The 13,091-nt window shown below is 41.1% G+C and overlaps 1 protein-coding gene and 1 pseudogene across 7 annotated transcripts in view; both read right to left on the bottom strand.

The window, feature by feature from the left end:
* LOC119792895 (myoferlin-like) overlaps positions 1-4,503 on the bottom strand; it is a 56,238-nt gene extending 51,735 nt beyond the window's left edge. For all 7 annotated transcript variants that reach the window (XM_038299734.1, XM_038299735.1, XM_038299739.1 and 4 more), the window contains exons 1-3: positions 4,263-4,503; positions 3,715-3,770; positions 3,483-3,574 (exon numbers count right to left, since the gene is read on the bottom strand). In XM_038299734.1, coding sequence (XP_038155662.1) covers positions 3,483-3,574; positions 3,715-3,770; positions 4,263-4,350 — 236 coding nt within the window. In that variant the 5' untranslated portion in view covers positions 4,351-4,503. The remainder of the gene's footprint in view (positions 1-3,482; positions 3,575-3,714; positions 3,771-4,262) is intronic.
* A 4,009-nt stretch (positions 4,504-8,512) lies between these two features.
* Positions 8,513-11,297, bottom strand: LOC119792859 (annotated as a pseudogene).
* Positions 11,298-13,091: the final 1,794 nt, after the last annotated feature.

The following is a 13,091-nucleotide window of genomic DNA, read 5'->3' as shown; positions in this document are numbered from 1 at the left end:
CAACTTTTGAATTGCTTTGGGGAGATTATCATTTTTTGGAAAAGCCAAAAAGGACTGAACAAAAAAAGAGTCCACTTTGGTTCATCCAGAACTGCGTCTGGATGATGTTCGGATTTGGCGGCTTGTAAATCTACCCCCTGCAGAAAGCACCAGTGCTGGGCAGTGACAGACCCTGGTCCAGCATCGGTGCTTTCCGTCTCAGATAATAAATCAAAACCTCTCAGTATTATTCTGATCTAATCAAAGAAGTTTCTAGAATTTCCCACTTTCGTCTCAATGATATAAAAATTTGATATATTCTGTTCAAGGGTTGATTCTGAGAAGCTAGTCCATGCATTTGTTACTTCAAGGCTGGACTATTGTAATTCTTTACTATCAGGAAGTCCACAAGCTGTAGTTAAAAGCCTTCAGCTGATCCAAAATGCTGCAGCCAGAGTTCTGATGAAAATGAAAAAGAGAGATCATATCTCTCCTATCCTGGCTTCTCTTCATTGGCTTCCTGTTAAATCCAGAATAGAATTTAAAATCCTCCTTCTCACATATAAAGCCTTAAATGGCCAAGCTCCATCTGATATCAGAGATCTGATTGTTCCTTATGTTCCTAACAGAGCACTTCGCTCTCAATCTGCAGGTTTACTAGTGCTTCCTAGAATTTCTAAAAGTAGAATGGGAGGCAGATCTTTTAGTTATCAGGCTAAGGCAGACACCCCATCTACTTTTAAGGGTAGGCTTAAACGTTCCTTTTTTTGTGGAAGCTGATAGTTAGAAACACAGTGATGTTTGCTGAGTTGCTGGGTCAGTAGAGAAGTGGGAGAAAAAACGATGACCAGCCCAACCAGCATTGGAAAATTCAGTCCAGACGGACGTTTCTCCTTGGCTCTACCTTACTCATACCTTATCCAAATGATGAGGTTATTCTAAGCAATTTTTACATTTATGCTGCAGTAAGTTTCGGGACCACATCATTCTATCTCTGCAATATTTCTTAGTTCAATCTCTAACGTTCTGCTCTCTCTGCTTTTTCTCATAGTAGCTTCATCTGGTCTGTTCCTGTTTGGCTGTGACTCCATCCTGGAGAGAAATATCAGCTGTGCTGCTGCCATCAACACCTTTGTTTATAAATGTTGGAGCGTGGCCAGTTTTTTAGTAGACTCTTGTTTCTTTTACAGTGATTAACTGCATCTCTTTCATCCTTTGAAATGGGAACTGGCTCCAAGATCATCTGCTTTTTTCCTAGACAGAGTCACCTGGGAAGGTGGGGGGGGGGGGGGGGGGGGTTTAAGTGGTTATGGCATAGAACTTTGAATCCTGAGGTTCTGAGTTCAAACCTGACTCCCCCACTCTGGTTCTATGAGCAACACCCTTAACCTCACACTGCTCCCCGGAAACCCCACCATAGCAGCCCACTGCTCACCAAGGGGATGGGTTAAATGCAGAGGTAAAGTTCTCTAATACAAGACAAATAAAGTCCATTATTATTACATGCATGCTCAGTGTGAGGCATTACTGAAGAGTCAACAACAAAATGCAAGTGAATATAATCTCCGCATCCAGGAGGAACGTGACCAGCAACTCAATAAGTCAATGCAATCAGCTGTTTTTTTTTCCTGATAGAAACTTTGAATCAATCTGACTGCATGATCTGGTTGAACTGTCTCTCTAAAGTGCCTGGAGATGACAAGAGTTGGGAAATGGTGCTATATAAATAAATTACATTGAACTTCAGGAGTTTAAAGTGTTTTTATTTACAAAGCAGAACTGCAAAAAGTGCATTTTGAATCTTTTTCACCAATAAATAATTCCAGAACTGACTAGCTAGGCTGACTAGATGTGTGATAAAAAGGATGTCTGGGTGCTTTTCTCTTCCCACTCATTGTGTTGCTTTTTATTGCGTTCCCCTCTGAGAATCACCTGTCACTGGCTTTACCAAGTTATAAATGTTTCACAGTCTTTGTTGATTCTGCGTTTCCTTTTCTCTAAATGTAGTTTCCATCCTTTTTTGTAATAAAATGCTTTGCCCTTTTTTTGTTAAGAGCATCATGCTTGGGGTTAGCAATGACGTGCAGCTCCGTGACAAGGAATGTGGTTCTGCTTCCTTCCAAATGACCCAGTCAAATGCAGGAGTTTGATTGGGACAGTGGGGGGGGGGGGGGGGGGGGGGGGGGCATACAGACTATCCCGCACAAAGGACTCCTGGTCACTAACTGTAAATCGTTCCTGGCTTCTGCTTTAGCTCTCTAGATATTCCTCTAGAGAAATTACTGTCAATTTTGGTGATAACTGTAAAATTGTGTCTACTTTGTAAGTTGCTTTGGATAAAGGCGTCTGCTAAATGCATAAACATAGACACCACACACCATTTTTTCCATTTTTAAACCAATTTTTTTTTTAAGTATTTAAAAAAAACGGATAGGATTAAAGTGATTTTTTATCCCACAATTTTTGGCAACTTAATTTTTCTAAATATTCCTGCTCTGACATGCTGCTTGTGAAGTTGCTAGATTCCTAAGCCCCAAAAAGGCAGCTGGTATGTCAATTCCCAACACCACAGAGTCCCAGTGGAGAGGTAATAAAAATAAAAGTTACTTTTAAAACAAAGAAGGAATTTAAGTTCCAAACTACAGGACTTTATAAAAATAGTTATCAAGACTTAGCTGTTGCTATGATAACAGGAAATAACTAATTACAACCGCTGGAGAACTATTCCAGCTTTCTACCAGTAATGTTTAATCATCTGGCAGTGTGGCAGAGAGAAGGACAGCCCAGTGGAAAACGTTGCTCAACCTAATATGGTCTCATGCTCTGGATATGCACCTCCCTCAACATGACTGCCCAAACACAAGGGAAACTTTTACACAGCACAGAAAAAATTTGGATATACATTTACATATTCTATATCTACAAAAAGATTATCTTACGCTGCAAGTTTTTTTTTTTTTAATACAAGATGGCTTTGATCTCTAAAATTAGAGGCATTTAGGGAGGATGGAAACATTCTTTTCTGGTTGGCACAGATTGGTACCACATGTGGCTTTAATTAAAGCTGAGTTTTAGGTGGCTGTTTAATAGTAGAGGCTCATAGTAGAGAAGTTTGGCCTCATTTGCATAAGGAATTTCCAATGTTCTGTACATAAATCCAACACAGAGACAGGGACTAAGAGGGAGTCATTGTTAGCCAATCAGATTCTCTCATCCCACACAGTCCAGCAAGTCTCAGCATGGTGAGAAGGGCGTGAGTGGAGACAACCAGAATTATATCTCAGTCATTTCAAGGATTTTATGTACTCTAGTACATATGTTAATTTGTGATTCAAAAACTGATCCATTCTGCAACTAAAAAACAAAGGGTTTTCTACAAACTCAGTTCTCACTCAGGACGGTTCAGGATAGGAATTATGAAGGTAGGGTTCCTCCCAACTACCTTATTACTGAAATCCCTTTATTGTGTAAACCAAACAGCCTTCAGGCTGTATTTAACTTACTTATCTTTCCCAATCGTCTCCCGGTCTTTCACAACAATGTCTAGCTGGGAGCCAGGGTCCAGTGGAACACCTTTTAGATCAAACTCAAGAACCTGAAGGGAGAGACATACACAAGAGGTTCAGCTGATAAATGAACTGTAAACACTGCTCCTGCTATCTGAAATCTTTTGGGGGTTTGACATCATCGCAGTAACCATGTTGACTTGAAGGAATAACAAGTTGCATTGATTACCTCATTCCAGACAGGGTTCACCTCGCTGTCAATGGATTTGGTTTTCTTCTTCTCATCTGGAAGAAAAGGATTTCCTTATGAATACATGAAGTCCAACATCATTAAAAGAACTGATGAAGTTAACACAGGAATTGTCAACTTTACTAGAACCTAGTCTGGATTTACTCATTACAGTTAGTCTAGTTAGGTAGCTGTAGACTAAAATATATCTAATTAAAAACTGATATTTCTCAGGTTTTGCAGGTTTTGTTTCTCTGTTCCTGTGGATGAAATCAGGCTCTCCCCAACTATCTATGCCCATTAAATTAAAATCCTACAACTACAATTCAAACTAAAGAAAAACTTTTTTTTCCTTCTTATTTTGCTTTAAACAATTGCTTTAAACCACATGATCGTTTCCAACTTTTTAGTGAAAAAACACGTCATGCTCAGCACTCCAGGATGAAATGAAAAAAAAAAACAACAGATTCCAAAGAACTTTCTTCAAACCAAATATAGGGCTTAACTTCAGTCTAAGAAATGAAGGTTAGCTTTGAAACGTAACATACCTTTGAAAATCACAGAAACAATTGGGTCAGGAGTACCCAGAGTCTTTTTGGGGAGACCCTTGGCTGACTCTACTATGACCCGCAGCATTGCAGCAAACAGGTGGGAGAAAAGAAAATAAAAAGAAAAAAGATTTTGGAGGTAAAAAAAGAAAAGAAAAAAAATGATTCAAGGAAACAGTTCCACCAGGGAATAATCCAGTGTCGGTATTCTCATTGCTCCATCACTGGGAAAACGCGAATGAAAGCTTTGTCTGGTTGGAACAGCGGTGGACAGTCAGAGGGCGGATCATGGGAGTCTAATTATTCTGATTACAGCTGGGTGGGGGGGCAGAGGATATAGAAGAACAGCCTTCTTGAGATGATCGACCCACTAAAAGGTCTTTGAATTACGTCTCGAGACTAAATGTTATCCTTTTTAACAAAAAGGGGGGAAAAAAAAATCAATTTTCATATTCGATTATAATATGTGATCTGCTGCCATCTATTGACCAAACTGGGAATTACAATACTTCAAACATTTTTCAATATGATTGTTTTGTAAAATAAACAATAAACTTTTAACATTACACCCGATCAAAAACAAAAGTGGAGCTTCAGCCTTAATCTTACAAACCATGCAGAATTGTACTAGCCTATGTTTAACTCAAATCTACATTTAAACAAACTAAAACAGGATTGCTAGACTGTCGTTTTTTCAGATTATAATTATAAAATATTCTGTTTAGAGTCATCAAATTAAATTTACGTTTTTGTCGTTAAAGTAGGATTTTTTTGATTAACCCAGTAAAAACTCACCGGATGCAGCACCAGATGTGGGAAACATCTTAACTGGTGAATTGTTTAAACTTTTAATCTAGATCTTTTCCAGCAGCAGGCTGTGCTGGTAATGTAGATACAGGTGGCCCTGAAAGATTTTCTAATTTCACCACATTCAAGAACAAATCCCCAGTTTGGAGAGCGGGGTTTGTCCTATCATGGTGGCTGATTAGATGATTCCCAACAGCTTCTGGCCTTTTTGGTTGGCTGCTAAGGAGATGCCAGTTTTGCAGACTGTGAAAGGCGCAGTAAGAAGCAAAGATAAAGGAAACAAGTTTCTGGGTGCATCTTTTGAAACTTGAGAATGGCATTCAATACCAAGGGCATAGGTTTGATTTCAACTTTGGTAGGGACACCATTGGTCTTCAGTTTCATTGGTCTGATGTCATTTGTCCTATGCAAAAATATGCATGCTCTTTTTTATGCTTAATGTGAGCATCAGGGCAAATTTTGTTTAAAGAGAACAGCAGCATTTCTTGCTACATTGATACAAATCTTATCAGCACTACACAGGCTGTTTATCAATGTTTAAAGCTAGGTTAAGGTTAGGTTTAACCAACAAAAAGTAGCTAAAAGTTGGGGATGACATGGCCTAATTGTTTGTTTACAAAACTGGCAGCTTCTTCTGAAGTGTTTCTGGAAATCTTCTTCAGGGGATTCTTTCTGTATTTTATTTTATTTTTTTGATGCATAAAGGGATCCCACATCAAACAATGACTGACTGTTTGCACCATAGCACAGAGATTCCCAACTGGGGGAACGTGTACCCCTAGTGCTCCGCCAGTGCATTGGAAAGGGTTCATGAAAATATTTTATTTCTTAGGTCATAAAATAAAATTGGAATCTGTTTTCATTCATTCAGGACCCAATAGAAAAATTAAACACTTTTTTTATCAACAAAATTTTTTTCTTTTCTGTTTGAACTAACCAAAATGAGGCAGAAAAATAGACCGGATGTGGAGAACAGCCTGGGATCGGCTGTTTTTCACACTGAGCTATTGGAGCTCATCAAAGCAGCTCAGGTGTCTTAATGAAAACAACTAATGAAGTCATTCTGACTATGATTATTGTTCTGAATTTTCTTCCAAATTCATCGAGTTTAAATGTGATTATAGGATAGTTACTCAGAGGAGCTCCAGTTTTAAAATACAGATTTTTAATATGATTTTAATTCATACTTTTCGGATTGCCTGCGTCTAACTTTTAGGCAACATATTTATGCTGTTTTGTTATTTTAGGTGAAACGAATGCAATTTCTTATAATTCAATTTTCAGGTTGAAATATGAAGTAAACTAGTTTTTGTTTTATAATCAGTTATTGTACCTTCCACTTTAGACAATCATCAATACTTTGGACTGAGAGGGGTAGGCTACTCATGGTACGACAAAATGCCCAAAAAAGCTTGTGAAACCCTGCCATAACAAACCAAGAAGTCTAATATTGGTTGCTCCATTATAGTTAAAGCTTTTTCTTCAATTAAAGACTATGAAACATTTTGGCTTTACACGAGAGAAAGCCACCTGGTAGGGTGTGTGTGTGGGGGGGCAAGTTCTCAATTTTCATCAATATCTGTTGTGAATAATGCTGCTTCCTAACCTGCACTTTTGCTCTTTGACCAGCAGAGTGCAGCAGAGAGGCCTTTTAACTGACAACCCTTATTTTAACCTTTATTAATAAGACGATATTTTCACCTTCCTGTAAAGATCTGTATTTTATTGGGATAATGAGATTAAAAAGATTTAATTAAAAAGCTGATCATCTAAATGTATTAAAAACAGAACTCTTGGTACTTTTGGTCCCTTATTAAGTCAGCAAACATTTTGTTAACTCATCAAAAATCTCCAAAGCAAAAAAGATATGAGGGAAATGGAGACACCTGCTGGAGATGTGGCAGGGATGGTGCCAATCACTTCCATATTTTCTGGAGCCGTCAAACCATCCAGCAATATTGGTCTCAAATTCATGCATTTACAGAACATTTTTGTATTTGATTTACCTTTAAGTTTCAACTAAACTCATGTATATAAGCCATCCTGATTGTACATATGTCACCTCAAATCTCTGTGCTACTCCCTTGTATTTTTTATTTATTTATTTTTTATTTCTTATTTTTATTTTGTTTTTCATTGTGTGTGATACATGTACACTTGCACCTTAATCCTTATTATCTTGATATACTGTATATACCTGGATATACTGTATATATATATTGCTTATTCTTAATGCACCTTTTTCCTCCTTGTTTGCACCTTCTTTAATTATTATGCCAATATGTGACCAGTTAATTTCTCCGCTGTGAGATCAATAAAGCTCATCTAATCTAATCTAAACTAAGATATCATCTTATTTGATTTATTCTCTTTGAATAAAAGTTCCAGATGCTAACTAGGGAGTAGCATCTGGAAGCTATTTGCCCTGTCACAATGTAAACAATACGTGCGCTACAGCATCAATCAACAATGATTTACTCATTTTGAGGGGCGCTTAAAACTTTTAACATAAAGATGAATATAAATATATTACTTGGACACACACCTGCTGCTTTATTGCATCAGTAGATCACTGTAATTTAAGAAAAAAAAATAGGCACATCACATTAGTCATTATGAAGTCTATAAATCATATAATATGACATAAAAATTCAGCTTAACAAAATTTATGTATTAATGGAGCATAATAATACAGATGTGCTTACATTGCTAAATTGATGATGTTCATGTAATATACATGTATTGATGACATTGTTATGGCAATTACTTTGCTTTGTACATACATCAACAAGTGATGCAACCTGGACACATCATCAGTGATATTACCTGGTATCATAGAGTGTTTCGGGTCTTTCAAACATCATACACTCTCCTCCAGGCGACCCAGCCAGGGTTGATCAGACCCCAGCTTGTGTCCAGGTAGCGCTACCCTACCCACGGATCTCCTCTCCTGATCCACAACCACCGCGAGGCAACCTCTGCTGCCTCTGTGGCCTCCTTGATGGCCCTTCGCTTGCTGGCCCCTGTGATGCCCAGCATGCTGTACACCCTGCAGAGGGACTGGCCAGCAAACCCTCTGCATCCCACCTCAATAGGCTCGCACCTTGCTCGCCACCCATTGAGCCGACACTGCTCCACCAGATCGCTGTACTTAGCCCTCTTTCTCTCGTTGGCCTCCTCGATGCGGTCTTCCCAAGGGACCGTGAGCTCCAGAAGCACAACCTGCTTCGATGTTGCTGAGGTCAGCACCACGTCTGGCCTTAGTGATGTTATGGCCACATTTTCTGGGAACTTCAGTTGTTTCCCCAAGTCTGCCATCAGCTCCCAATCCTGTGCCATTGTGAGCAGGCCAGAGGAAGAGACCCTGGCAACAGCTGGTGGTCCTTCTCCAGCTCTGATGAAGGAGATAGCCTTCTTCGCTGGGCGGAGGCGCTTGCAGTGGGCTATTCCACTGCAGATGGAGTTTGCTATGGCCTTAAAGACCTGGTCATGACGCCAGCGATAGCGCCCCTCACTCAGGCTCCTCTGACAGCAGCTCATGATGTGCTCCAGGGTCCCTCTCTTCTGGCACAGGGCACATGCTGGTGACTCCACCTTCCCCCAACAGAACAGGTTAGACGGGCTTGGCAATACGTCATATACAGCATGGATCAGGAATTTTATGCGCTGGGGCTCGGCTTTCCACAGCTCAGTCCACGTGACTTTGCGCTCTGCTGCTTGCTCCCATCGCGTCCAGGCTCCCTGCTGCCGCATTCCAAGCACCCTGCCGGACCGCTCTTCTTCCACTGCTGCCCGCACTTCTTCCTGGAGCAGCCTCCTCCTCTTCTTCTCCTTTGACTTCCCGTAGCAAGGTGTTGTGCTGCTACCAAGGCCTGCTCTTCCCGGAGCCACTGTCCCCACCAGAGTCCTGTGCCGCAGCCGTGACTCTGCCACTTCCACAGCCTCTGCCGCCCTCCACTTCCGCCCCGTCCGGACCTCGATACCAGCCTGAGAGACTTTTGGGTCACATGACTCTCTGTATTGCAGCACCTCCCTAGTTCGGCTCACCTTGAATTCCTCATTCAGGCTGCTGAAGGGGAGCTTCAGCATGTTGTTCTTTCCGTATAGGGCGATGCTGCTCAGGCTCCGCGGTACACCCAGCCACTTCCGCAGGAACCTGCTGACTCTCCTTTCAAAGCCCTCAACTGTGGAGATTGGGACCTCATACACAAGGAGGGGCCAGAGAATCCTTGGAAGGATGCCATGTTGGTACACCCAGGCCTTGAACTTGCCAGGTAGACCTGATTTGTCCACCGTACCTAGCCAAGCCTCCAGATCTTGATTGGTCGCGTTGATGGCTGCTGTGTCTCTCAGGCTGCAGTTGAAAACTTTCCCCAGGCTCTTCACCGGCTTCTCGGTGATGGATGGTATCTGGGTGCCAGCAAGTGTAAAGATGAACTTGTTGGTGACTTTTCCTCTCTTTAGCACAAGGGATCTTGATTTAGCGGGCTTAAAGGTCGTGCAGGCCCAGGTGGTCAGTTCTTCCAGCCCCTTCAAGATCCACCTGCTCCCTGGGACATTTGACATTGTCACGGTCAGGTCGTCCATGAAGGCCCTGATGGGCGGCTGCCTGACACCAGACTTGGTTAGGGGCCCTCTGCACTGAACCTCGGTGGACTTCGCCAGCATGTTCATAGCAAGTGCGAAGAGGATCACTGAAATGGTACATCCGGTGATGATTCCCTTCTCCAGCTTGTGCCAGTCCGATGTTATGGATCCTGCTGCAACCCTCGGACTGAACCTGTTATAATAGTCCAGAATGAGGTCTCTGAACTTAGCTGGGACATGGTGGCGGCACAGTGTCCGCTCGACGAGCTTATGAGGTATGGATCCATATGCGTTCGCAAGGTCCAGCCACAGCACGACTAAGTCTCCCTTGCTCTCTCGGGCTTCCCTGATCAGCTGAGTGACCACGCCATTGTGCTCCAGACACCCTGGTATCTTTGGGATCCCTCCCTTCTGGACCGAGGTGTCGATGTAGGAGTTCCTGAGGAGGTAGTCAGTTAGACGCCTTGCCACAATGCTGAAGAATAATTTCCCTTCAACACTGAGCAGGAAGATGGTTCTAAACTGATCGATGTTTGTAGACCCTTCCTCCTTCGGAATCCATACACCTTCTGCAAATCGCCACTGCTCTGCAACCTTTCCCCTCCTCCAGATTACCTTCAAAATCCTCCAGAGCCTGTGGAGTAACTTTGGGCAGTTCTTGTACACCTTGTAAGGTACCCCACTAGGACTACCTCCTGGATTTCCTTCCAGCTGGGCTCCCTCCCATCGAAGTCCACTGTTGGTGCTGGTGGGTCAATCAGGGACTGGCAGTCTCCCAGGTCTTGCTCCCTGGATGCATCTCCATAGGTTGCAGCCAAGTGATGGTCGACCTCTGCTTTGGAACAGGTAAGTTGACCACTGCGTTTCTGCCCCAGCAGCTGCTTCGTAAACCCAAACGGGTTTGGTAGAAAGGCAGTGCGCTTCCTGGCTCTTTCCTTCCTTCTTCTCCTATGCCACTCAGCCCTCCTCAAAGTCAGGAGCTTCTTTCGAAGTATGTTGCGCAGCTCTGAGAGCGGTCCCCTCTCCTCCTCTCTTGCCTGCTTAAACTGCCGCCTCAGGACCCTCAGTTCCTTCCTGAGCTGGTGGATCTTGTGTGCTTGATTGCTCATGGTGTAGGGCAATCTCCCAATCTCTCTTAAATCAAGTGTATTTACCCTTAATTTGAGAAGGTAAATAAGATAGTTTGCCAAGGGAATGAGTATTTTTACACTTAAAATAAGTTAATTAGATAACATGCACTTGAAATAAGACAATGCAATTGATTTTTCTTATTTCAAATGTAAAATTTCTTGTTCTATTGGCAAACTGTCTCATTTATCTCCTCAATTCAGGATAAAATGCACTTATTTTAAGAAAAAATGACTTATTTAGATTTACATTTTTTGCAGTATAATTGATTCAAAGGCAATCTTTCACACTAAGCATACTTGTAGCGACAGCGGAGAGAAAATGCCCTTTTAACAGGAAGAAACCTCCAGCAGAACCAGGCTCAGTGTGAGCGGCCATCTGCTGAGGCCGACTGGGGTTCAAGGACACAGAAGCAGAGATACACAAAGCAGCAGATAAAGAAAAAGATAAATGTTAATTACTTCCACAGGCGGCCCCCTCCAGCAAACAGACTAACTCCAAGCCAGATCCCATGTTAGGGGATGAAAGAGAACACATCCAGTTAGTCACAGTCAGAGAAACAGGACTACACTGAAAAACAGGCCAAGCTCCAGCATCTAGAAACAAAGGTGTTGATGGCAGCAGCACAGCTGATATTTCTCTCCAGGATGGAGTCACAGCCAAACAGGAACAGACCAGATGAAGCTACTATGAGAAAAAGCAGAGAGAGCAGAACATTTAGAAATGCCGTTATAAAATTCTGACTGGAGATAAGAAAAACAGATTTCATTTAAATGTCAAAATAATAATTTAAAGGGAGAAATTAAAATTTTGAAATTGTTTTACTGTTTATCTTTTAATTTTGTATCCTTTAGATCAGAGATGTCAAACTTTAATATTATATTTTGCCACTTCAGCGTCATCAAGCCTTTGAAAAAAGACAGTTTCAGCAGCATATATGAACCTTTTGATTTCATCATTTTATTTACAACACCACACTGCTGTAGTATAAATCTGTTCTCATGTATTTTATTTTTTAACCACTTTGTACACTTTCAAACAAAATATACCTTTACTTTAATGGATAAATGTGCAGCAGGAACAAAATTCTGTGATGTCTGAGTGGTCCCTTCTTTAGGAACTGAAATCTATGATGTCACACGTCCCTTTGGCAGGATCTGTACACATGCCATAATACCGACCATAACAGTGGTACCTTCTGCAGCATCTAAAATCTATGAAGTCCCACCAGCAGTACTTACTTTGGGAAATAAATATCTGTGATGCCACATGATTCCACACTGAAGTTACAAATATTTATGTTGTCACATGTATTTTTTTGTCATATTTGTAATAGCTGATTTCAGCGATACTACACCAATCATTCAGTTCAATTCAATTAAAAAATACTAATTAATCCCAAAGATAAATTTAATGTTGCAGGAACTCATATGTTATTTTTTATCCAGGTGCTGTGTTTGTTGATAGCTGTAGGCAGGAAGGATTTTCTCTAGTGGTCTGTCTGGAGAAGCAGCTTACATTACACACCATGCTATTGTTTAAAAATCTCCTGAAGAGGATGCTCAATGTTGTCCATAATGTTTTTCACATTATGAAGAATTCTTCTTTGTGAAATAATCATATACCCTGCCAATGGCGTAACGACACCACAATAGGCCCGTAAGCAACATTATCTGGGTGGGCCCCATATGAAGTACAACACCTGGCAAAGGTTCAGGATACGGCCACAGGTCCATAAATCGACCAAGAAGATTTAATTATGCAATTCTCAGTAGTATATGATCACACATCACACATGGAAAAATAGTGACTGCACACCTTGAATGGAACCATTGGTGACAGCGCTCCACCACATGTTACAGACATACCAAGTGCTAATCAAAATCTGGGATGTCACATGACTCCCCTCATTAGGAAATGAAATGTTTTGATTTTGACAACAGCCACTACTTTTTCCTGTAGGACTTAAATATTGTCATGATCTGGCCTGTTTGCTCTCCCTTAATTAGTCATTCCTTTCACTTGTCGTTTTCCCTCCCTGCCTACATTATAATCTATTCCTCTCACCTGTGATATACATTCAATCTCAACCTTTATTAAAGATTAGGATATATGTAAATACATTTCCATATTTTCACATACTGTGAAATATATTAAATAATTAACAATTTGTCAAATATTTCCCTGACAAATGAAATGTAGGCAAAGAGATGTATACGATAGAAATTTTGTATATAACCATTACAGACAGACTACAGTTTATCTTCCGTAATTAGCTTTACAGAATATGCTTGGATTCAGCACCCT

The sequence above is a fragment of the Cyprinodon tularosa genome, unplaced genomic scaffold, assembly GCF_016077235.1.
Source record: "Cyprinodon tularosa strain WSP-4 unplaced genomic scaffold, ASM1607723v1 ctg433, whole genome shotgun sequence".
In the NCBI taxonomy this organism is placed as follows: domain Eukaryota; kingdom Metazoa; phylum Chordata; class Actinopteri; order Cyprinodontiformes; family Cyprinodontidae; genus Cyprinodon; species Cyprinodon tularosa.
The sequence above is the reverse complement of the archived record's forward strand: the minus strand, read 5'-3'. Positions and strand labels throughout refer to the sequence as shown.